The sequence below is a fragment of the Coregonus lavaretus genome (assembly GCF_964263955.1).
Source record: "Coregonus lavaretus genome assembly, chromosome: 27".
Taxonomy (NCBI): domain Eukaryota; kingdom Metazoa; phylum Chordata; class Actinopteri; order Salmoniformes; family Salmonidae; genus Coregonus; species Coregonus lavaretus.
Genome location: NC_140014.1, coordinates 42830995 through 42855508, shown reverse-complemented (window position 1 = coordinate 42855508; position 24514 = coordinate 42830995). Strand labels below are relative to the sequence as shown.

General features: G+C 45.3%; 1 protein-coding gene across 1 annotated transcript in view; it reads right to left on the bottom strand.

Annotated features, from left to right (window-relative positions):
- The window catches only part of fbln5 (fibulin 5), a gene marked incomplete at its 5' end in the record, with an annotated part of 45643 nt that extends 23309 nt beyond the window's left edge, over positions 1 to 22334 (bottom strand). The window contains 5 exons of the mRNA XM_084144518.1: positions 714 to 836; positions 20929 to 21183; positions 21326 to 21374; positions 22104 to 22158; positions 22315 to 22334. Of these exons, the coding sequence (XP_084000644.1) occupies positions 714 to 836; positions 20929 to 21183; positions 21326 to 21374; positions 22104 to 22158; positions 22315 to 22334 (502 nt within the window). The remainder of the gene's footprint in view (positions 1 to 713; positions 837 to 20928; positions 21184 to 21325; positions 21375 to 22103; positions 22159 to 22314) is intronic.
- Between the last annotated feature and the right edge of the window lie 2180 nt (positions 22335 to 24514).

The following is a 24514-nucleotide window of genomic DNA, read 5'->3' as shown; positions in this document are numbered from 1 at the left end:
GAGAGACAGGCAGACAGAGAGAGACAGGCAGACAGGCTGGCAGAGACAGAGAGACAGGCAGACAGAGCGAGAGAGAGACAGGCAGACAGAGAGAGACAGGCAGACAGGCTGGCAGAGACAGAGAGACAGGCAGACAGAGAGAGAGAGAGACAGGCTGGCAGAGACAGAGAGACAGGCAGACAGAGAGAGACAGGCAGACAGAGACAGACAGGCAGACAGACAGACAGGCAGACAGACAGAGAGAGAGAGAGAGAGAGAGAGAGAGAGACAGTCAGAGAGAGACAGAGAGATACAGACAGAAAGAGACAGGCAGAGACAGACAGGCAGACAGACAGAGAGACAGGCTGGCAGAGACAGGCAGAGAGAGACAGACAGAGACAGGCAGACAGAGGCAGACAGAGAGAGAGAGAGAGACAGACAGGCAGGCAGACAGAGACAGGCAGACAGACAGACAGACAGGCAGGCAGAGAGAGACAGACAGGTAGAGACAGACAGAGAGAGACAGAAAGACAGAGACAGAGAGAGAAAGAGACATGGAATAATCAGCGGAACTAAACCAGAGGAAACTGTTTGACACACGCGTAGTGACGACATAGCATCTGGTCTACCCCTGAAATAATATGATTTCATTGTGTGTAAAAGTTCTGATCCCAAATCTAATGGATGAAGACTTCCAGTTTATAGCACACACAAACACAGGTTACAGTCCGTACCCTGACACTGTCCCCCGACCAGCCAGTAGCCCTCGGTACAGGAGCAGGTGTATCCTCCGACTGTGTTGATACACACCTGGGTGGGGTTACACTGGTGGGAGTCTGTCTCACACTCATCAATGTCTGGAGAGAGAGAGAGAGAGAGAGAGAGAGAGAGAGAGAGAGAGAGAGAGAGAGAGAGAGAGAGAGAGAGAGAGAGAGAGAGAGAGAGAGAGAGAGAGAGAGAGAGAGAGAGAGAGAGAGAGAGAGACAGAGACAGAGACAGAGACAGAGACAGAGACAGAGACAGAGAGAGAGAGAGAGAGAGAGAGAGAGAGAGAGAAACAGAGCGAGAGAGAGAGAGAGAGAGAGAGAGAGAGAGCGAGAGAATTACTTGACACATTGGAAAGAACAAACAAAAAAACAGAGCAAACTAGAATGCTATTTGGCCCTAAACAGAGAGTACACAGTGGCAGAATACCTGACCACTGTGACTGACCCAAACTTAAGGAAAGCTTTGACTATGTACAGACTCAGTGAGCATAGCCTTGCTATTGAGAAAGGCCGCCATAGGCAGACCTGGCTCTCAAGAGAAGACAGGCTATGTGCACACTGCCCACAAAATGAGGTGGAAACTGAGCTGCACTTCCTAACCTCCTGCCAAATGTATGACCATATTAGAGACACATACAGTGGGGAGAACAAGTATTTGATACACTGCCGATTTTGCAGGTTTTCCTACTTACAAAGCATGTAGAGGTCTGTAATTTTTATCATAGGTACACTTCAACTGTGAGAGACGGAATCTAAAACAAAAATCCAGAAAATCACATTGTATGATTTTTAAGTAATTCATTTGCATTTTATTGCATGACATAAGTATTTGATACATCAGAAAAGCAGAACTTAATATTTCGTACAGAAACCTTTGTTTGCAATTACAGAGATCATACGTTTCCTGTAGGTCTTGACCAGGTTTGCACACACTGCAGCAGGGATTTTGGCCACTCCTCCATACAGACCTTCTCCAGATCCTTCAGGTTTCGGGGCTGTCGCTGGGCAATACGGACTTTCAGCTCCCTCCAAAGATTTTCTATTGGGTTCAGGTCTGGAGACTGGCTAGGCCACTCCAGGACCTTGAGATGCTTCTTACGGAGCCAATCCTTAGTTGCCCTGGCTGTGTGCTTCGTGTCATTGTCATAATGGAAGACCCAGCCACGACCCATCTTCAATGCTCTTACTGAGGGAAGGAGGTTGTTGGCCAAGATCTCGCGATACATGGCCCCATCCATCCTCCCCTCAATACGGTGCAGTCGTCCTGTCCCCTTTGCAGAAAAGCATCCCCAAAGAATGATGTTTCCACCTCCATGCTTCACGGTTGGGATGGTGTTCTTGGGGTTGTACTCATCCTTCTTCTTCCTCCAAACACGGCGAGTGGAGTTTAGACCAAAAAGCTCTATTTTTGTCTCATCAGACCACTTGACTTTCTCCCATTCCTCCTCTGGATCACCCAGATGGTCATTGGCAAACTTCAGACGGGCCTGGACATGCGCTGGCTTGAGCAGGGGGACCTTGCGTGCGCTGCAGGATTTTAATCCATGACGGCGTAGTGAGTTACTAATTGTTTTCTTTGAGACTGTGGTCCCAGCTCTCTTCAGGTCATTGACCAGGTCCTGCCGTGTAGTTCTGGGCTGATTCCTCACCTTCCTCATGATCATTGATCCCCCACGAGGTGAGATCTTGCATGGAGCCCCAGACCGAGGGTGATTGACCGTCATCTTGAACTTCTTCCATTTTCTAATAATTGCACCAACAGTTGTTGCCTTCTCACCAAGCTGCTTGCCTATTGTCCTGTAGCCCATCCCAGCCTTGTGCAGGTCTCCAATTTTATCCCTGATGTCCTTACACAGCTCTCTGGTCTTGGCCATTGTGGAGAGGTTGGAGTCTGTTTGATTGAGTGTGTGGACAGGTGTCTTTTATACAGGTAACGAGTTCAAACAGGTGCAGTTAATACAGGTAATGAGTGGAGAACAGGAGGGCTTCTTAAAGAAAAACTAACAGGTCTGTTAGAGCCGGAATTCTTACTGGTTGGTAGGTGATCAAATACTTATGTCATGCAATAAAATGCAAATTAATTACTTAAAAATTATAAAATTTGATTTTCTGGATTTTTGTTTTAGATTCCGTCTCTCGCAGTTGAAGTGTACCTATGATAAAAATTACAGACCTCTACATGCTTTGTAAGTAGGAAAACCTGCAAAATTGGCAGTGTATCAAATACTTGTTCTCCCCACTGTATTTCCCTCAGATTACAGCGATCCACAAAGAATTCGAAAACAAACCCAATTTTGATAAACTCCCTTATCTACTGGGTGAAAAACCACAGTGTGCCATCACAGCTGCAAGATTTGTGACCTGTTGCCACAAGAAAAGGGCAACCAGTGAATACAACCCATATTTATGTTTATTTATTTTCCCAACTATTTGCACATTGTTACAACACTGTATATATACATAATATGACAATTGAATTGAGAGAGAGAGAAACAGAGCGAGAGAGAGGGGGTGGGTCAGGTGGTAGTGTATAGGAAACTAAGTGGAGTAACTAACCTTGTTTGTCGATTCTACCCAGAGGTAGACTTTCCTAACATTCAAAGTTTTGGAAAATATGCAGTTGCTCTAGTCTCCTCAAACACAACTCTGGACCTTGAAGCCAGTTGCTCTAGTCTCCTCAAACACAACTCTGGACCTTGAAGCCAGTGCCACTGCATTTTTTCATTGTTCCCCTCTAATTAGGGACTGATTTAGACCTGGGACACCAGGTAAGTTCAATTAATTATTTACATTTTAGTCATTTAGCAGACGCTCTTATCCAGCGAGTACATTAATTTTTCGTACCGGTCCAACGTGGGAATCGAACCCACAACCCCTGGCGTTGCAAGCGACACGCTCTACCAACTCAGCCACACGGGACCAGGTAGAACAGAAAATCAGCCGGACCTCGTAGAGTAAGAGTTTAATACCCCTGTAACTAAACTGAATGCATTGATAGAGGGTCTATGCTGTAATTCCCAAAGACCGCACATAAATATCTCAAATTCCATTTCACTGTACTTGGGACATTAAAACTTGAATTCCCTATCCAGTTAAAAAGGTTATTACACAAGATTAACGACCAGTGTTCTGGGTGACATTCCTTACATTTTTACATTTTAGTCATTTAGCAGACGCTCTTATCCAGAGCAATTAGGGTTAAGTGCCTTGCTCAAAGGCACATCGACACTGCCCTACGTTTCCACATGTCCTCACAAATCAAAATGCCAAACAGTTTATGGTCCTAAGACAATGAAGTCCTTTTAAGAGAGAGCGAGAGAGAGACCGAGAAATAGAGAAGTCAGGAGGAGCCTGAACTCCAGCTAAGATAAGCGTTCTTCTTTAAAACAGGCAGCTAATTTCCACCAGCGTGTCACAGGCGGCGCTCCTAGTGGCCAGAGACATTAATGCAGGGAAACTCGGTCAATAAAGAAGTGGTCAGATGACACAGATGCTAAGCTACAGGACTGTTTTGCTGCACAGACTGGAATATGTTCCGGGATTCATCCAATGGCATTGAGGAGTATACCACCTCAGTCACCGGCTTCATCAATAAGTGCATCGACTACATCGTCCCCACAGTAACCGTACCTACATATCCCAACCAGAAGCCATGGATTACAGGCAACATCCGCACCGAGCTAAAGGCTAGAGCTGCCGCTTTCAAGGAGCGGGACACTAATCCGGACGCTTATAAGAAATCCCGCTATGCCCTCAGACGAACCATCAAACAGGTAAAGCGTCAATACAGGACTAAGATCGAATCCTACTACACCGGCTATGACGCTCTTTGGATGTGGCAGGGCTTGAAAAATATTACGGACTACAAAGGGAAACCCAGCCGCGAGCTGCCCAGTGACGCGAGCCTACCAGACGAGCTAAATGCTTTTTATGCTCGCTTCAAGGCAAGCAACACTGAAGCATGCATGAGAGCACCAGCTGTTCCGGACGACTGTGTGATCACGCTCTCCGTAGCAGATGTGAGCAAGACCTTTAAACAGGTCAACATTCACAAAGCCGCGGGGCCAGATGGATTATCAGGACATTTACTCAAAGCATGCGCTGACCAACTGGCAAGTGTTGGTCAACATTTTCAACCTCTCCCTGACCGAGTCTGTAATACCAACATGTTTCAAACAGACCACCATAGTCCCTGTGGCCAAGAAAGTGAAGATAACCTGCCTAAATGACTACCGCCCCGTAGCACTCACGTCGGTAGCCATAATGTATGCACTAACTGTAAGTCGCTCTGGATAAGAGCGTCTGCTAAATGACTAAAAATGTAAAATGTAAAGTGGTTTGAAAGGCTGGTCATGGCTCACATCAACACCATCATCCCAGAAACCCTAGACCCACTCCAATTCGCATACCGCCCCAACAGATCCACGGATGACGCAATCTTAATCTCACTCCACACTGCCCTTTCCCACCTGGACAAAAGGAACACCTATGTGAGAATGCTGTTCATTGACTACAGCTCAGCGTTCAACACCATAGTGCCCACAAAGCTCATCACTAAGCTAAGGACTAAACACCTCCCTCTGCCTCTGGGACTAAACACCTCCCTCTGCAACTGGATCCTAGACTTCCTGACGGGCTCCCCCAGGTGGTAAGGGTAGGCAACAACACTTCTGCCACGCTGATCCTCAACACTGGGGCTCCTCAGGGGTGCGTGCTTAGTCCCCTCCTGTACTCCCTGTTCACCCACGACTCCAACACCATCATTAAGTTTGCTGACGACACAACAGTGGTAGGCCTGATTACCGACAACGACGAGACAGCCTATAGGGAGGAGGTCAGAGACCTGGCCGTGTGGTGCCAGGACAACAACCTCTCCCTCAACGTGAGCAAGACAAAGGAGCTGATCGTGGACTATAGGAAAAGGAGGGCCGAACAGGCCCCCATTAACATCGACGGGGCTGAAGTGGAGCGGGTCGAGAGTTAAGTTCCTTGGTGTCCACATCACCAACAAACTATCATGGTCCAAACACACCAAGACAGTTGTGAAGAGGGCACGACAACACCTTTTCCCCCTCAGGAGATTGAAAAGATTTGGCTTGGGTCCCAAGATCCTCAAATAGTTCTACAGCTGCACCATCGAGAGCATCCTGACCGGTTGCATCACCGCCTGGTCGGCATCTGACCGTAAGGCGCTACAGAGGGTAGTGCGTACGGCCCAGTACATCACTGGGGCCAAGCTTCCTGCCATCCAGGACCTCTATACCAGGCGGTGTCAGAGGAAGGCCCCAAAAATTGTCAAAGACTCCAGTCACCCAAGTCATAGACTGTTCTCTCTTGTACCGCACGGCAAGCGGTACCGGAGCACTAAGTCTAGGACCAAAAGGCTCCTTAACAGCTTCTACCCCCAAGCCATAAGACTGCTGAACAATTAATCAAATTGCCACCCGGACTATTTACATTGACCCCCCCCCCCCTCCCTTTGTTTTTACACTGCTGCTACTCTAACTAGCACCTGCTAACAGTTAAAACACCATACACTCTCAGGCAGACCTGGGTTCAAATACTATTCACAATAATTTACTAATAGTGTATCTGTGCTTGACTGAGCGTGCCAGTTGCAATGGAACCAATAGAACAGTTCAAAAGAAGAGAACACTAAAAGTAGTTGAAAGACTTCGAATCATGTTTGAACCCTGTCTGTCTCAGTATGGTAGTGAGAGTTCAGAGAGAGAGAGAGATAGAGGCTGACCATGTGTAGTAACTCAGAGAGAGAGAGAGAGAGAGGCTGACCATGTGTAGTAACTCAGAGAGAGAGAGATAGAGAGCGGCTGACCATGTGTAGTAACTCAGAGAGAGAGAGAGAGAGAGAGGCTGACCATGTGTAGTAACTCAGAGAGAGAGAGAGAGAGAGAGAGAGAGAGAGGCTGACCATGTGTAGTAACTCAGAGAGAGAGAGAGAGGCTGACCATGTGTAGTAACTCAGAGAGAGAGAGAGGCTGACCATGTGTAGTAACTCAGAGAGAGAGAGAGAGGCTGACCATGTGTAGTAACTCAGAGAGAGAGAGAGAGGCTGACCATGTGTAGTAACTCAGAGAGAGAGAGAGAGGCTGACCATGTGTAGTAACTCAGAGAGAGAGAGAGGCTGACCATGTGTAGTAACTCAGAGAGAGAGAGAGGCTGACCATGTGTAGTAACTCAGAGAGAGAGAGAGAGGCTGACCATGTGTAGTAACTCAGAGAGAGAGAGAGGCTGACCATGTGTAGTAACTCAGAGAGAGAGAGAGGCTGACCATGTGTAGTAACTCAGAGAGAGAGAGAGAGAGAGGCTGACCATGTGTAGTAACTCAGAGAGAGAGATAGAGAGAGAGAGAGAGAGAGAGAGAGAGAGAGAGGCTGACCATGTGTAGTAACTCAGAGAGAGAGAGAGAGGCTGACCATGTGTAGTAACTCAGAGAGAGAGGCTGACCATGTGTAGTAACTCAGAGAGAGAGAGAGGCTGACCATGTGTAGTAACTCAGAGAGAGAGAGAGAGAGAGGCTGACCATGTGTAGTAACTCAGAGAGAGAGAGAGAGAGAGGCTGACCATGTGTAGTAACTCAGAGAGAGAGAGAGAGAGAGGCTGACCATGTGTAGTAACTCAGAGAGAGAGAGAGGCTGACCATGTGTAGTAACTCAGAGAGAGAGAGAGAGAGAGGCTGACCATGTGTAGTAACTCAGAGAGAGAGAGAGAGAGGCTGACCATGTGTAGTAACTCAGAGAGAGAGAGAGAGACAGGCTGACCATGTGTAGTAACTCAGAGAGAGAGAGAGAGAGAGGCTGACCATGTGTAGTAACTCAGAGAGAGAGAGAGAGAGAGGCTGACCATGTGTAGTAACTCAGAGAGAGAGAGAGAGAGAGGCTGACCATGTGTAGTAACTCAGAGAGAGAGAGAGAGAGAGGCTGACCATGTGTAGTAACTCAGAGAGAGAGAGAGAGAGAGGCTGACCATGTGTAGTAACTCAGAGAGAGAGAGAGAGAGAGGCTGACCATGTGTAGTAACTCAGAGAGAGAGAGAGGCTGACCATGTGTAGTAACTCAGAGAGAGAGAGAGAGAGAGGCTGACCATGTGTAGTAACTCAGAGAGAGAGAGAGAGAGGCTGACCATGTGTAGTAACTCAGAGAGAGAGAGAGAGACAGGCTGACCATGTGTAGTAACTCAGAGAGAGAGAGAGAGAGAGAGGCTGACCATGTGTAGTAACTCAGAGAGAGAGAGAGAGAGAGAGAGAGAGAGAGAGGCTGACCATGTGTAGTAACTCAGAGAGAGAGAGAGAGGCTGACCATGTGTAGTAACTCAGAGAGAGAGAGAGGCTGACCATGTGTAGTAACTCAGAGAGAGAGGCTGACCATGTGTAGTAACTCAGAGAGAGAGAGAGAGGCTGACCATGTGTAGTAACTCAGAGAGAGAGAGAGGCTGACCATGTGTAGTAACTCAGAGAGAGAGAGAGAGGCTGACCATGTGTAGTAACTCAGAGAGAGAGAGAGAGAGAGAGAGAGAGAGAGAGAGAGAGGCTGACCATGTGTAGTAACTCAGAGAGAGAGAGAGGCTGACCATGTGTAGTAACTCAGAGAGAGAGAGGCTGACCATGTGTAGTAACTCAGAGAGAGAGAGATAGAGAGAGGCTGACCATGTGTAGTAACTCAGAGAGAGAGAGAGAGAGAGAGAGGCTGACCATGTGTAGTAACTCAGAGAGAGAGAGAGAGAGAGAGAGAGAGAGAGAGAGAGGCTGACCATGTGTAGTAACTCAGAGAGAGAGAGAGGCTGACCATGTGTAGTAACTCAGAGAGAGAGGCTGACCATGTGTAGTAACTCAGAGAGAGAGGCTGACCATGTGTAGTAACTCAGAGAGAGAGAGAGAGGCTGACCATGTGTAGTAACTCAGAGAGAGAGAGAGGCTGACCATGTGTAGTAACTCAGAGAGAGAGAGAGGCTGACCATGTGTAGTAACTCAGAGAGAGAGAGAGGCTGACCATGTGTAGTAACTCAGAGAGAGAGAGAGAGAGAGAGAGGCTGACCATGTGTAGTAACTCAGAGAGAGAGAGAGAGAGAGAGAGGCTGACCATGTGTAGTAACTCAGAGAGAGAGAGGCTGACCATGTGTAGTAACTCAGAGAGAGGCTGACCATGTGTAGTAACTCAGAGAGAGAGAGAGAGACTGACCATGTGTAGTAACTCAGAGAGAGAGGCTGACCATGTGTAGTAACTCAGAGAGAGAGGCTGACCATGTGTAGTAACTCAGAGAGAGAGGCTGACCATGTGTAGTAACTCAGACAGAGAGAGAGAGAGGCTGACCATGTGTAGTAACTCAGAGAGAGAGAGAGGCTGACCATGTGTAGTAACTCAGAGAGAGAGGCTGACCATGTGTAGTAACTCAGAGAGAGAGGCTGACCATGTGTAGTAACTCAGAGAGAGAGGCTGACCATGTGTAGTAACTCAGAGAGAGAGAGAGAGAGGCTGACCATGTGTAGTAACTCAGAGAGAGAGAGAGAGGCTGACCATGTGTAGTAACTCAGAGAGAGAGAGAGGCTGACCATGTGTAGTAACTCAGAGAGAGAGGCTGACCATGTGTAGTAACTCAGAGAGAGAGGCTGACCATGTGTAGTAACTCAGAGAGAGAGAGAGAGAGAGAGAGGCTGACCATGTGTAGTAACTCAGAGAGAGAGAGGCTGACCATGTGTAGTAACTCAGAGAGAGAGAGAGGCTGACCATGTGTAGTAACTCAGAGAGAGAGGCTGACCATGTGTAGTAACTCAGAGAGAGAGGCTGACCATGTGTAGTAACTCAGAGAGAGAGAGAGAGGCTGACCATGTGTAGTAACTCAGACAGAGAGAGAGGCTGACCATGTGTAGTAACTCAGAGAGAGAGGCTGACCATGTGTAGTAACTCAGAGAGAGAGAGAGAGGCTGACCATGTGTAGTAACTCAGACAGAGAGAGAGGCTGACCATGTGTAGTAACTCAGAGAGAGAGGCTGACCATGTGTAGTAACTCAGAGAGAGAGAGAGAGGCTGACCATGTGTAGTAACTCAGACAGAGAGAGAGGCTGACCATGTGTAGTAACTCAGAGAGAGAGGCTGACCATGTGTAGTAACTCAGAGAGAGAGGCTGACCATGTGTAGTAACTCAGAGAGAGAGAGAGAGAGAGGCTGACCATGTGTAGTAACTCAGAGAGAGCGAGAGGCTGACCATGTGTAGTAACTCAGAGAGAGAGAGAGAGAGGCTGACCATGTGTAGTAACTCAGAGAGAGAGGCTGACCATGTGTAGTAACTCAGAGAGAGAGAGAGGCTGACCATGTGTAGTAACTCAGAGAGAGAGAGAGGCTGACCATGTGTAGTAACTCAGAGAGAGAGAGAGAGAGGCTGACCATGTGTAGTAACTCAGAGAGAGAGAGAGGCTGACCATGTGTAGTAACTCAGAGAGAGAGAGAGAGAGAGAGAGGCTGACCATGTGTAGTAACTCAGAGAGAGAGAGAGAGAGAGAGAGAGAGGCTGACCATGTGTAGTAACTCAGAGAGAGAGAGAGAGAGGCTGACCATGTGTAGTAACTCAGAGAGAGAGAGAGAGGCTGACCATGTATAGTAACTCAGAGAGAGAGAGAGGCTGACCATGTGTAGTAACTCAGAGAGAGAGAGGCTGACCATGTATAGTAACTCAGAGAGAGAGGCTGACCATGTGTAGTAACTCAGAGAGAGAGAGAGAGGCTGACCATGTGTAGTAACTCAGAGAGAGAGAGATAGAGAGAGAGGCTGACCATGTGTAGTAACTCAGAGAGAGAGGCTGACCATGTGTAGTAACTCAGAGAGAGAGAGAGGCTGACCATGTGTAGTAACTCAGAGAGAGAGAGAGAGAGAGAGAGGCTGACCATGTGTAGTAACTCAGAGAGAGAGAGGGAGGGAGGCTGACCATGTGTAGTAACTCAGAGAGAGAGAGAGGCTGACCATGTGTAGTAACTCAGAGAGAGAGAGAGGCTGACCATGTGTAGTAACTCAGAGAGAGAGAGGCTGACCATGTGTAGTAACTCAGAGAGAGAGAGAGAGGCTGACCATGTGTAGTAACTCAGAGAGAGAGAGAGGCTGACCATGTGTAGTAACTCAGAGAGAGAGAGAGAGGCTGACCATGTGTAGTAACTCAGAGAGAGAGAGAGAGAGAGAGGCTGACCATGTGTAGTAACTCAGAGAGAGAGAGAGGCTGACCATGTGTAGTAACTCAGAGAGAGAGAGAGAGGCTGACCATGTGTAGTAACTCAGAGAGAGAGAGAGAGGCTGACCATGTGTAGTAACTCAGAGAGAGAGAGAGAGAGAGAGAGAGAGAGAGACTGACCATGTGTAGTAACTCAGAGAGAGAGGCTGAACTGTGTAACACACTATGGGAGCGTTTCAGTTCAGCTCCTTATATAGACTGGTTCATGGGCGGCCCGAACCCAAACCCACAAGGAGATAGAGGAGGAGGACGATGCGGAGAGGAGAGAGAGAAGGGAAGAGAAGAGGGGGGGGGGGGAAGAGATGAGGAGAAAATAGAGCAGAGATAAAGTAGATACAAAAAAACATAAAAATAGATAAGAAAATAGGAATGATTCTAAATACAACCCTATATAGTTATCCAGTGAACCTACAGTACACCACACCAGATGATGACACCACACTCATGAAATGCATGATGAAGACCTATCGGTGGCATATCGTTGGACAACCAGCTTACCTGCGCCTTGTGTGTGTGTGTGTGTGTGTGTGTGTGTGTGTGTAGTGTAGAAAGGGTGAGTCCCAAATGGGACCCTATTCCCTATGTAGGTGCACTACTTTCTACCAGAGCCCCTGTGAGTAGTGCACTACATAGGGAATAGGGTGCGATTTGGGACGCTGCCTTTGTGTCATAGCAGTTTAAAGTCAGTAAGATGATATCAGCTGTCATTACTGTTCATAACATCTCTTATGTAATGGTTACGACGGGTTATGTAGGCTTTACGACGGGTTATGTAGGCTTTACGACGGGTTATGTAGGCTTTACGACGGGTTATGTAGGCCTTACGACGGGTTATGTAGGCTTTACGACGGGTTATGTAGGCCTTACGACGGGTTATGTAGGCCTTACGACGGGTTATGTAGGCCTTACGACGGGTTATGTAGGCCTTACGACGGGTTATGTAGGCCTTACGACGGGTTATGTAGGCCTTACGACGGGTTATGTAGGCTTTACGACGGGTTATGTAGGCTTTACGACGGGTTATGTAGGCCTTACGACGGGTTATGTAGGCTTTACGACGGGTTATGTAGGCTTTACGACGGGTTATGTAGGCTTTACGACGGACTATCGGACCACCATTTTATTACGTTTGCAATCGCAACAAATAATCTGCTCAGACCCCAACCAAGGAGCATCAAAAGTCGTGCTATAAATTCTCAGACAACACAAAAATTCATTGATGCCCTTCCAGACTCCTTCTGCCTACCCAAGGACGTCAGAGGACAAAAATCAGTTAACCACTTAACTGAGGAACTCAATTTAACCTTGCGCAATACCCTAGATGCAGTTGCACCCCTAAAAACGAAAAACATTTGTCATAAGAAACTAGCTCCCTGGTATACAGAAAATACCCGAGCTTTGAAGCAAGCTTCCAGGAAATTGGAACGGAAATGGCGCCACACCAAACTGGAAGTCTTCCGACTAGCTTGGAAAGACAGTACCGTGCAGTACCGAAGAGCCCTCACTGCTGCTCGATCATCCTACTTTTCCAACTTAATCGAGGAAAATAAGAACAATCCAAAATTTCTTTTTGATACTGTTGCAAAGCTAACTAAAAAGCAGCATTCCCCAAGAGAGGATGGCTTTCACTTCAGCAGTGATAAATTCATGAACTTCTTTGAGGAAAAGATCATGACCATTAGAAAGCAAATTACGGACTCCTCTTTGAATCTGCGTATTCCTCCAGGGCTTAGCTGTCCTGGATCTGCACAGCTCTGCGAGGGCCTGGGATCGGGAGAGACACTTAAGTGTTTTAGTACTATATCTCTTGACACAATGATGAAAATAATCATGGCCTCTAAACCTTCAAGCTGCATACTGGATCCTATTCCTACTAAACTGCTGAAGGAGCTGCTTCCTGTGCTTGGCCCTCCTATGTTGAACATAATAAACAGCTCTCTATCCACCGGATGTGTACCAAACTCACTAAAAGTGGCAGTGATAAAGCCTCTCTTGAAAAAGCCAAACCTTGACCCGGAAAATATAAAAAACTATCGGCCTATATCGAATCTTCCATTCCTCTCAAAAATTTTAGAAAAAGCTGTTGCGCAGCAACTCACTGCCTTTCTGAAGACAAACAATGTATACGAAATGCTTCAGTCTGGTTTTAGACCCCATCATAGCACTGAGACTGCACTTGTGAAGGTGGTAAATGACCTTTTAATGGCGTCAGACCGAGGCTCTGCATCTGTCCTCGTGCTACTAGACCTTAGTGCTGCCTTTGACACCATCGATCACCACATTCTTTTGGAGAGACTGGAAACCCAAATTGGTCTACACGGACAAGTTCTGGCCTGGTTTAGATCCTACCTGTCGGAAAGATATCAGTTTGTCTCTGTGAATGGTCTGTCCTCCGACAAATCAACTGTACATTTCGGTGTTCCTCAAGGTTCCGTTTTAGGACCACTATTGTTTTCACTATATATTTTACCTCTTGGGGATGTTATTCGAAAACATAATGTTAACTTTCACTGCTATGCGGATGACACACAGCTGTACATTTCAATGAAGCATGGTGAAGCCCCAAAATTGCCCTCGCTAGAAGCCTGTGTTTCAGACATAAGGAAGTGGATGGCTGAAAACGTTTTACTTTTAAACTCGGACAAAACAGAGATGCTTGTTCTAGGTCCCAAGAAACAAAGAGATCTTCTGTTAAATCTGACAATTAATCTTGATGGTTGTAAAGTCGTCTCAAATAAAACTGTGAAGGACCTAGGCGTTACTCTTGACCCTGATCTCTCTTTTGACGAACATATCAAGACTGTTTCAAGGACAGCTTTTTTCCATCTACGTAACATTGCAAAAATCAGAAATTTTCTGTCCAAAAATGATGCAGAAAAATTAATCCATGCATTTGTTACTTCTAGGTTAGACTACTGCAATGCTCTATTTTCCGGCTACCCGGATAAAGCACTAAATAAACTTCAGTTAGTGCTAAATACGGCTGCTAGAATCCTGACTAGAACCAAGAAATTTGATCATATTACTCCAGTGCTAGCTTCCCTACACTGGCTTCCTGTTAAGGCAAGGGCTGATTTCAAGGTTTTACTGTTAACCTATAAAGCGTTACATGGGCTTGCTCCTACCTATCTTTCCGAGTTGGTCCTGCCGTACATACCAATACGTACGCTACGGTCACAAGACGCAGGCCTCCTAATTGTCCCTAGAATTTCTAAGCAAACAGCGGGAGGCAGGGCTTTCTCCTATAGATCTCCATTTTTATGGAACAGTCTGCCTACCCATGTGAGAGACGCAGACTCGGTCTCAACCTTTAAGTCTTTACTGAAGACTTATCTCTTCAGTAGGTCATATGATTGAGTGTAGTCTGGCCCAGGAGTGTGAAGGTGAACGGAAAGGCTGGAGCAACGAACAGCCCTTGCTGTCTCTGCCAGGCCGGTTCCCCTCTCCACTGGGGTTCTCTGCCTCTAACCCTGTTGCAGGGGCTGAGTCACTGGCTTGCTGGTGCTCTTTCATGCCGTCCCTGGGAGGGGTGCGTCACTTGAGTGGGTTGAGTTACTGACGTGATCTTCCTGTCTGGGTTGGCGCCCCCCCCTTGGTTTGTGCTGTGGTGGAGACCTCTGTGGGCTATACTCGGCCTTGTCTCAGGATTGTAAGTTGGTGGTTGGGGATATCCCTCTAGTGGTGCGGGGGCTGTGCTTTGGCGGAGTGGGTGGGGTTATATCCTTCCTGTTTGGCCCTGTCCGGGGGTTTCTTCGGATGGGGCCACAGTGTCTCCGGACCGCTCCTGTCTCAGCCTCCAGTATTTATGCTGCAGTAGTTTATGTGTCGGGGGGCTGGGGTTAGTTGGTTATACCTGGAGTACTTCTCCTGTCTTATCCAGTGTCCTGTGTGAATTTAAGTATGCTCTCTCTAATTCTCTCGTTCTCTCTTTCTCTCTGAGAACCTGAGCCCTAGGACCATACGTCAGGACTACCGGGCATGATGACACCTTGCTGTCCCCAGTCCGCCTGGCCTTGCTGCTATTCCAGTTTCAACTGTTCTGCCTGCGGCTACGAAACCCCTACCTGTCCCAGACCTGCTGTTTTCAACTCTTAATGATCGGCTATGAAAAGCCAACTGAGAGACCTGAGCCCTAGGACCATACGTCGGGACTACCGGCCGTGGTGACTCCTTGCTGTCCCCAGTCCGCCTGGCCTTGCTGCTATTCCAGTTTCAACTGTTCTGCCTGCGGTTATGGAACCCCTACCTGTCCCAGACCTGCTGTTTTCAACTCTTAATGATCGGCTATGAAAAGCCAACTGAGATTTATTCCTGATTATTATTTGACCATGCTTGTCACTTATGAACATTTTTGAACATCTTGGCATGGTTCTGTTATAATCTCCACCTGGCACAGCCAGAAGAGGACTGGCCACCCCTCATAGCCTGGTTCCTCTCTAGGTTTCTTCCTAGGTTTTGCCTTTCTAGGGAGTTTTTCCTAGCCACCGTGCTTCTACACCTGCATTACTAGCTGTTTGGGGTTTTAGGCTGGGTTTCTGTACAGCACTTCGAGATATTAGCTGATGTAAGAAGGGCTATATAAAATAAAATTGATTGGTTATGTAGGCCTTACGACGGGTTATGTAGGCTTTACGACTGGTTATGTAGGCCTTACGACTGGTTATGTAGGCCTTACGACGGGTTATGTAGGCCTTACGACGGGTTATGTAGGCCTTACGACGGGTTATGTAGGCCTTACGACGGGTTATGTAGGCCTTACGACGGGTTATGTAGGCCTTACGACAGAGGGTTCAAAGTAAAGTGCGACCAACATTTCATGTTTTTTTTGTAAACCCTTGAACCAACATGACATATTTAGACCATGTTATTTACTACCCTGAATAAACTTGGAGAGTCACAATTTAGACCTTTTCAGAGCGCCAAGTCTCCAGAGCTTCGAGTCCACCTGCATATGGTCATAAACCTAATATGTTAACAGACTGATGGGGGGGTCTCTGGTAGTTTCAAATGTATAGACAACAACGGAGAAGGCACTTTGTTTATTTGTGAACCGGCATCTGTTATTCTTTTGAAAATCACAAACTGCGTATCAGATCACTTGCGCAATCTTGCTCAAGGAGGAGGATTGTTGTCCTTTCAGACGTATTTGTAATAGAGGATGACACAATATAATGCTAGAGGTTATCCAACGTCTTTATGGTCCTTAACTGGCAGCCAGCAGTTACCTGTAACTTACTGTTAGAAAAACCTGTACATTACGGTAAACGTTGGTTTAACAGTACATTACAGTAAACGTTGGTTTAACAGTACATTACAGTAAACGTTGGTTTAACAGGACATTACAGTAAACGTTGGTTTAACAGTACATTACAGTAAACGTTGGTTTAACAGTACATTACAGTAAACGTTGGTTTACCAGTACATTACGGTAAACGTTGGTTTAACAGGACATTACGGTAAACGTTGGTTTAACAGGACATTACAGTAAACGTTGGTTTAACAGGACATTACAGTAAACGTTGGTTTAACAGTACATTACGGTAAACGTTGGTTTACCAGTACATTACGGTAAACGTTGGTTTAACAGGACATTACAGTAAACGTTGGTTTAACAGGACATTACAGTAAACGTTGGTTTAACAGGACATTACAGTAAACGTTGGTTTAACAGGACATTACAGTAAACGTTGGTTTAACAGTACATTACAGTAAACGTTGGTTTAACAGTACATTACAGTAAACGTTGGTTTAACAGTACATTACAGTAAACGTTGGTTTAACAGGACATTACAGTAAACGTTGGTTTAACAGGACATTACAGTAAACGTTGGTTTAACAGGACATTACAGTAAACGTTGGTTTAACAGTACATTACAGTAAACGTTGGTTTAACAGGACATTACAGTAAACGTTGGTTTAACAGGACATTACAGTAAACGTTGGTTTAACAGTACATTACAGTAAACGTTGGTTTAACAGGACATTACAGTAAACGTTGGTTTAACAGTACATTACAGTAAACGTTGGTTTAACAGTACATTACAGTAAACGTTGGTTTAACAGTACATTACAGTAAACGTTGGTTTAACAGGACATTACAGTAAACGTTGGTTTAACAGTACATTACAGTAAACGTTGGTTTAACAGTACATTACAGTAAACGTTGGTTTAACAGTACATTACAGTAAACGTTGGTTTAACAGTACATTACAGTAAACGTTGGTTTAACAGTACATTACAGTAAACGTTGGTTTAACAGTACATTACAGTAAACGTTGGTTTAACAGTACATTACAGTAAACGTTGGTTTAACAGTACATTACAGTAAATGTTGGTTTACCAGGACATTACAGTAAACGTTGGTTTAACAGGACATTACAGTAAACGTTGGTTTAACAGGACATTACAGTAAACGTTGGTTTAACAGTACATTACAGTAAACGTTGGTTTAACAGGACATTACAGTAAAGTTTCCTCATTTTGTTGTGTTACAGCCTTTAATGTTAAAAAAATGGATTAAAATGAGATTGTGTCACTGGCCTAGACACAATAACCGATAATGTCAATGTGGAATTATGCTTTTAGAAATGTTTACAAGTTAATTAAAAATGAAAATCTGAAATGTCTTGGGGTCAATAAGTATTCATCCCCTTTGTTATGGCAAGCCTAAATAAGTTCAGGAGTAAAAATGTGCTTCGCAAGTCACATAAGTTACATGGACTCACTCTGTGTGCAATAATAGTGTTTAACATTATTTTTGTACCCCACACATACAGGTAATTTTAAGGTCCCTCAGTCGAGCAGTGAATTTCAAAGACAGATTCAACCACAAAGACCACTGAGGTTTTCCAATGCCTCGCAAAGAAGAGCACCTATTGGTAAAAAAAAATTAAAAATTAAGCTGACATTGAATATCCCTTTGAGCATGGTGAAGTTATTAATTACACTTTGGATGGTGTATCAATACACCCAATCACTACAAAGATACAGGCGTCCTTCCTAACTCAGTTGCCGGAGAGGAAGGAAACCGCTCAGGGATTTCACCATGATGCCAATGGTGACTTTAAAACAGTTACAGAGTATAATGGCTGTGATACGAGAAAACCGAGGATGGATCAACAACATTGTAGTTACTCCACAATACTAACCTAATTGACAGAGTGAAAAGGAAGCCTGTACAGCAAAAAAATATTCCAAAACATGCTACTTGTTTGCAATAAGGCACTAAAATAAAACTGCAGAAATGTGGCAAAGAAATTAACTTTGTCCTGAATACAAAGCGTTATGTTTCGGGCAAATTCAACACAACACATCACTATACCACTACATATGTTTAAGCATGGTGGTGGCTGCATCATGTTATGGGTATGCTTGTCATCGGCAAGGACTGGGGAGTTTTTTAGGATAAAAAGAAACGGAATAGAGCTAAGCACAGGGAAAATCATAGAGGAAAACCTGGTTCAGTGCTTTCCAATAGACACTGGGAGACTAATTCACCTTCAAGCAGGACAATAACCTAAAACACAAGGCCAAATATACACTGGAGTAGCTTACCAAGAAGACAGTGAATGTTCCTGAGAGGCCTAGTTACAGTTTTGACTTAAATCCGCTTGAAAATATATTGCAAGACTTGAAAATGGCATTCTAGCAATGATCAACAACCAACTTGACAGAGCTTGAGGAATTTAAAAATAATAATGTGCAAATATTCTACAATCCAGGTGTGCAAAGCTCTTAGAGACAAATTCAGAAAGAAACAGCTGTAATCACTGCCAAAGGTGGATTCTAACATATATTGACTCAGGGGTTGAATACTTATAAAAAAAATCAAGATATATTTGTTTAATTTGTCATTCATGTTTTACAAACTGTTAGAATTTCTCTTCCAGTTTGACAGAGTATTTTGAGTAGATCATTGACATAAAATTACAATTAAATCCATTTTAATCCATCTTTGTAACAAAACAAAATGTAGAAAAAGTCAAGGGGTGTGAATACAGTGTGTTTCGTTACAGCCTTATTCTAAAATTGATTAAATATTTTTTCCCCCTCATCAATCTACACACAATACCCCATAATGACAAAGCATAAACACGTTTTTAGAAATGTTTGCTAATTTATTAAAAATAAAAAGCTGAAATATCACATTTACATAAGTATTCAGACCCTTTACTCAGTACTTTGTTGAAGCACCTTTGGCAGCGATTACAGCCTCGAGTCTTCTTGGGTATGACGCTACAAGCTTGGCAGAACTGTATTTGGGGAGTTTCTCCCATTCTTCTCTGCAGATCCTCTCAAGCTCTGTCAGGTTGGATGGGGAGCGTTGCTGCACAGCTATTTTCAGGTCTCTCCGGAGATGTTCGATCGGGTTCAAGTCCGGGCTCTGGCTGGGCCACTCAAGGACATTCAGAGACTTGTCCCGAAGCCACTCCTGCGTTTTCTTGGATGTTTGCTTAGAGTCGTTGTCCTGTTGGAAGGTGAACCTTCGCCCCAGTCTGAGGTCCTGAGTGCTCTGGAGCAGGTTTTCATCAAGGATCTCTCTGTACTTTGCTCCGTTCATCTTTCCCTCGATCCTGACTAGTCTCCCAGTCCCTGCCACTTAAAAATATCCCCACAGCATGATGCTGCCACTAGAGTCGATATGAAACATGTATTCTACAAAAGGAGATTAGGAACTAGGAATAAAGAAGCAATGCTGTTGTTGAAGTGGTCAATGCAGCTATGTTTGGCATTCAACAAGATATCGAAATGGACTTAAACAACGCTAACCTGTGGCTGTAGAAGTCCCTGTAACACATTTTAACAGTCATCCCTGCCCACTAACAATCATCATTCAGGACCACTATCCCACCACCAGATAGACAGACAGACAGACCACTATCCCACTACCAGACAGACAGACCACTATCCCACTACCAGATAGACAGACAGACCACTATCCCACTACCAGACAGACAGACCACTATCCCACCACCAGATAGACAGACAGACAGACCACTATCCCACTACCAGATAGACAGACAGACCACTATCCCACTACCAGATAGACAGACAGACAGACAGACCACTATCCCACCAAGACCACTACCAGATATACAGACCACTATCCCACCAAGACCACTACCAGACAGACAGACCACTATCCCACCAAGACCACCACCAGATATACAGACCACTATCCAACCAAGACCACTACCAGACGGACAGACCACTATCCCACCAAGACCACTACCAGATATACAGACCACTATCCCACCAAGACCACTACCAGACAGACAGACCACTATCCCACCAAGACCACTACCAGATATACAGACCACTATCCCACCAAGACCCCTACCAGATATATAGACCACTATCCCACCAAGACCACTACCAGATATACAGACCACTATCCCACCAAGACCACTACCAGATATACAGACCACTATCCCACCAAGACCACTACCAGATATACAGACCACTATCCCACCAAGACCACCAGATATAGAGACCACTATCCCACCAAGACCACCAGATGAAGAGCCCACTATCACACCAAGACCACCAGATGAAGAGACGAAAGATACATTATTTTATTTCTAGGTCCATTTTCTGGGGAAGCCTGGTTTCCCTTGGCAGCCATGAATATAAGCCAGTGGAAACACAGTCATCCAGGCCCTCCATCCCCTCACCACTGTTATGACAGAAGTATAGGGCGGGATCTGGGTTTGTCTGTACTCTGTCTGTGATGAGGAAAAACAATTACGTTTTGACCCACTTAAATGTAATAGTATGATTCAATCCAATTTCTGCTTACTACAAGTCTAGTACTATTGACCTACACTAGTAGTACTTTAAAACAACCAGGAACAACAGTTGATAAACCCATCTGGGCCTATTCATGAAAAAGATACAATTTCAACAGGGCATAACATTGTGCAAACGTTTGTTTTGAATTGGTGCTCACCATGACAGGTCCCATCTTCTGCCAGGGCGTATCCCAGGAGGCAGGGAGCGGACCGGCTTACGATGGGGTAGCTGGGTGCCACGGGGCCAGGAGGGGGTGGCAGAGGGTAAGGGTATGGGGACCCTCCACCACCACCCCGGGGGTAGCTAGGCTGGCTGTACAGCCCCCGGGGGACGCAGAGATAGCCGCCGTTCTGGTTCACACACTGCATGTCCCCTCTGCAGGCGTCCGCTACCGTACGACACTCGTCAATGTCTAGAGAGGAAGGAACGTTAGTTACGGTAAGAATAAGGGGTTAACTTTATTGTTCCAGAGTGGAACACAAAGTAAACGATCCTGCCTTCAAAACACAGCCTATAAAGATACAGAATGAATGGATAGGAGTGATTCAACTCACCAACACATACTCTCGCTCTGCGGTCATAGGCGAACCCCTCTGTGCAGGTCTTCGTGACAGAGTAGGAAAGAGCAGATGGCCAGGAGCATTATTCAGACAACCACCGAGTGACAGCAAAAACAATCACTACAGTTTTGCTATGGTGATTTAATTTGAAGAACGTGAAACACTTGGAACATTGCAGTAACTTAGTTTCATTCATTGTCATATCTTGTTCATCGTTCTATAATCTTTCACTGAAGCTGTAGCCTACTTCTGTCCATCACTTTACTCATCTCTTTGCAGATCCGTGCAGGAATGAATATAACGCAGACAGGCAGGCAGGCAGACAGACAGACAGGCAGGCAGGCAGACAGACACAACAGACAGGCAGGCAGACAGGCAGACAGACAGGCAGGCAGACAGGCAGAGACAACAGACAGGCAGACAGACAGACAGGCAGGCAGGCAGGCAGACAGACAGGCAGGCAGGCAGGCAGACAGGCAGAGACAACAGACAGGCAGACAGACAGACAGAGACAACAGACAGGCAGACAGACAGACAGGCAGGCAGGCAGACAGACAGACCGGCAGGCAGGCAGACAGACACAACAGACAGGCAGGCAGACAGGCAGACAGACAGACAGACAGACAGGCAGGCAGACAGGCAGACAGGCAGACAACAGACAGGCAGACACAACAGACAGGCACAACAGACAGGCAGACAGACAGGCAGACAGACAGGCAGGCAGACATCACACTTTAAGAAATACCACGAGAGAAAGAAAAGCCTGTTTTACCTGACCATTTCCAGACTGGACGCTGAATAAAGCCAACACCAGAACTGTCAAAATTCTGAAAATATAGTTGTTGTTTTTTTGTCAGGAATAGACTTCATTCCACAAGGATGCATAATGCCATTGCCCACCTAAAGCCAATTTTAGGCTCCTGTATTATTATTCAATGGGACAAATACGTAGTATAAAGGCTGTTTTAAAAGGACCAGGATACATCAACGACTGCTTGTGCATGAGTATGATGCTGTTGGTGATCTAAAAGTAAATACATTGCTCTGGCTAGAAGAAAAAAAACTTGGTCAAAACTGTTTCACAACCAACATCATCCACTAACCTTGAGTAAGTCAAGACATTCAAGCCACGCACGTCAAAAAGCATAGTCTATGGATCCCGTTGATCGACTCAAGACGACCCGAAAAACCAGGATTTTATTAACAGCTGTCCAGTCGACCCAATGCCTCGATATATGGACCAACGGTACGTGGAATGTATTTCAAAACGGTCTGGTCTACTCCCCCTTTCTTCCGGCTGTACAGATAGTTTAGCAAATGAAAGGGTCCCCGAGCACTTCTGACAACAGCTGGAATCAATTACTGAGAGACCGCCCCCTCACCAAGGCGCGTGGAGGGGAGGGGAGAGCAATAGGGCAACTAGGGTGACCTCATTTAAAATACCCAAAGGCGGGACAACAGGATGAGTTTGTGGGACAGTGTAGTAGCCTACATTCAAGAAAAATGTTTTTTTTGTCAACAAGATATGCCAAATAAGTCAGATTTGACCTTTCAGACACAAGTCACATGGCCAGGAATCACATTTGTATCTGATTTCAGACCACCTAGGGTGGTGTCTTGAAATATCAGATTCCATATACTTTGTAAGTTCAGACTGCAGGAAAAAGAACAGATTCGAATTTGAGATGCACATTTTTTTTATTTGAGTCACTTCAAACTGCAAGTGTGAACAAGGCTTTAGTCTAACTTGTATCCATTTATTATTTTTAACATTTTACTGCAGTGGGCTAAATCGGGGTCACACAGAGTGATTCTTGGTAGTCTTAAACAAATCTAATTGAAACAAAAGTACACACCTCACACACATGGTTATGGGGCTTTAAAAAAAAAACTAGACACCTGTACCATGTCAGATATAGAGTTGAAATGTATTACATTTTGAGTTTGCATCCCAACATTACACTTTATATACATCACAGACAGCGGGTTTTTGAAAGAATGTTTATGAATTATGAAAAATCAGAATACAATTCAATCCATGAGGCCACTTGGTCATTTGACTGCAGGAAAGGGCTATGACATGTGACAGGGACACACACATGATATCATATTCTATATGTTCTGTTGTCTTCTATTCTGTCTGGTTCTGTTTGATTCTATTCTGTCTGGTTCTATTTGATTCTATTCTGTCTGGTTCTGTTTGATTCTATTCTGTCTGGTTCTATTTGATTCTATTCTGTCTGGTTCTGTTTGATTCTATTCTGTCTGGTTCTGTTTGATTATATTCTGTCTGGTTCTGTTTGATTATATTCTATTGTCTGGTTCTGTACAAAGTGACTGTCTACCTCCAGCACATATAATTAATCTAGCCTTATTGCGTTGACACAGTAAGGCTTGCCTTAGTCTGGGACTAAATATCTGGGCTTTCACCAGAGGCCTTACATGGCAGTGGTGCTTCAGTAAACACAGGTGGGTCTCACCTATCAACACAACACCGTCCACTGTTACTCTGTCAGCTCTGCAATATATGATCATTCTTTCCATCACTGTACAAGGCATATTTTAAAACCTAGCTGGAGGGTGTATTTTGTGGCAAACACTATTCATTGCATTAGCAAGGCTATATAAGGCTGCTAAATGGTTGTATCTCACGTTTATATAATAATACAATGCCCTCCTCCGGTCTCCCTTTTCGGCAAATCAGATCGCTCCTCCATTCTGCTCCTCCCCACCTATAGGCAGAAACTTCAACTGGAAGCTCCTGTGGTAAGACTGTTCAATGTTGGTCTGACCAATCGAAATCTATGCTTCAAGTTTGTTTTGATCACGTGGTATGGGAAATGTTCCGGGTCGCCTCTGAGAACAGTATCGACGTATACACTGGGCGGAATCGATTATGCTGAGCCATGGGCCACCGGTCTGTGGCGTGAAGGTAGCATGGTGCATCGTCCAATAAGCATACAACATCTCTGTTCCAAAAAATTTATGTTTGAATTTGATCAAAAGCAATTACGTTTCCATGGGAAAACACACAATCCTACTAATTATTACACATGCTTAATTACGTCACTTTTGTTTTGAGCCGACTTCACCGTTGGAGAGAGCGGGGCACTTGGCTCACGCCCGGGAGGCAGCCCGGTTCCAAAACTAATGCAATCAACTTTCACCCGGTGCAAAACACGC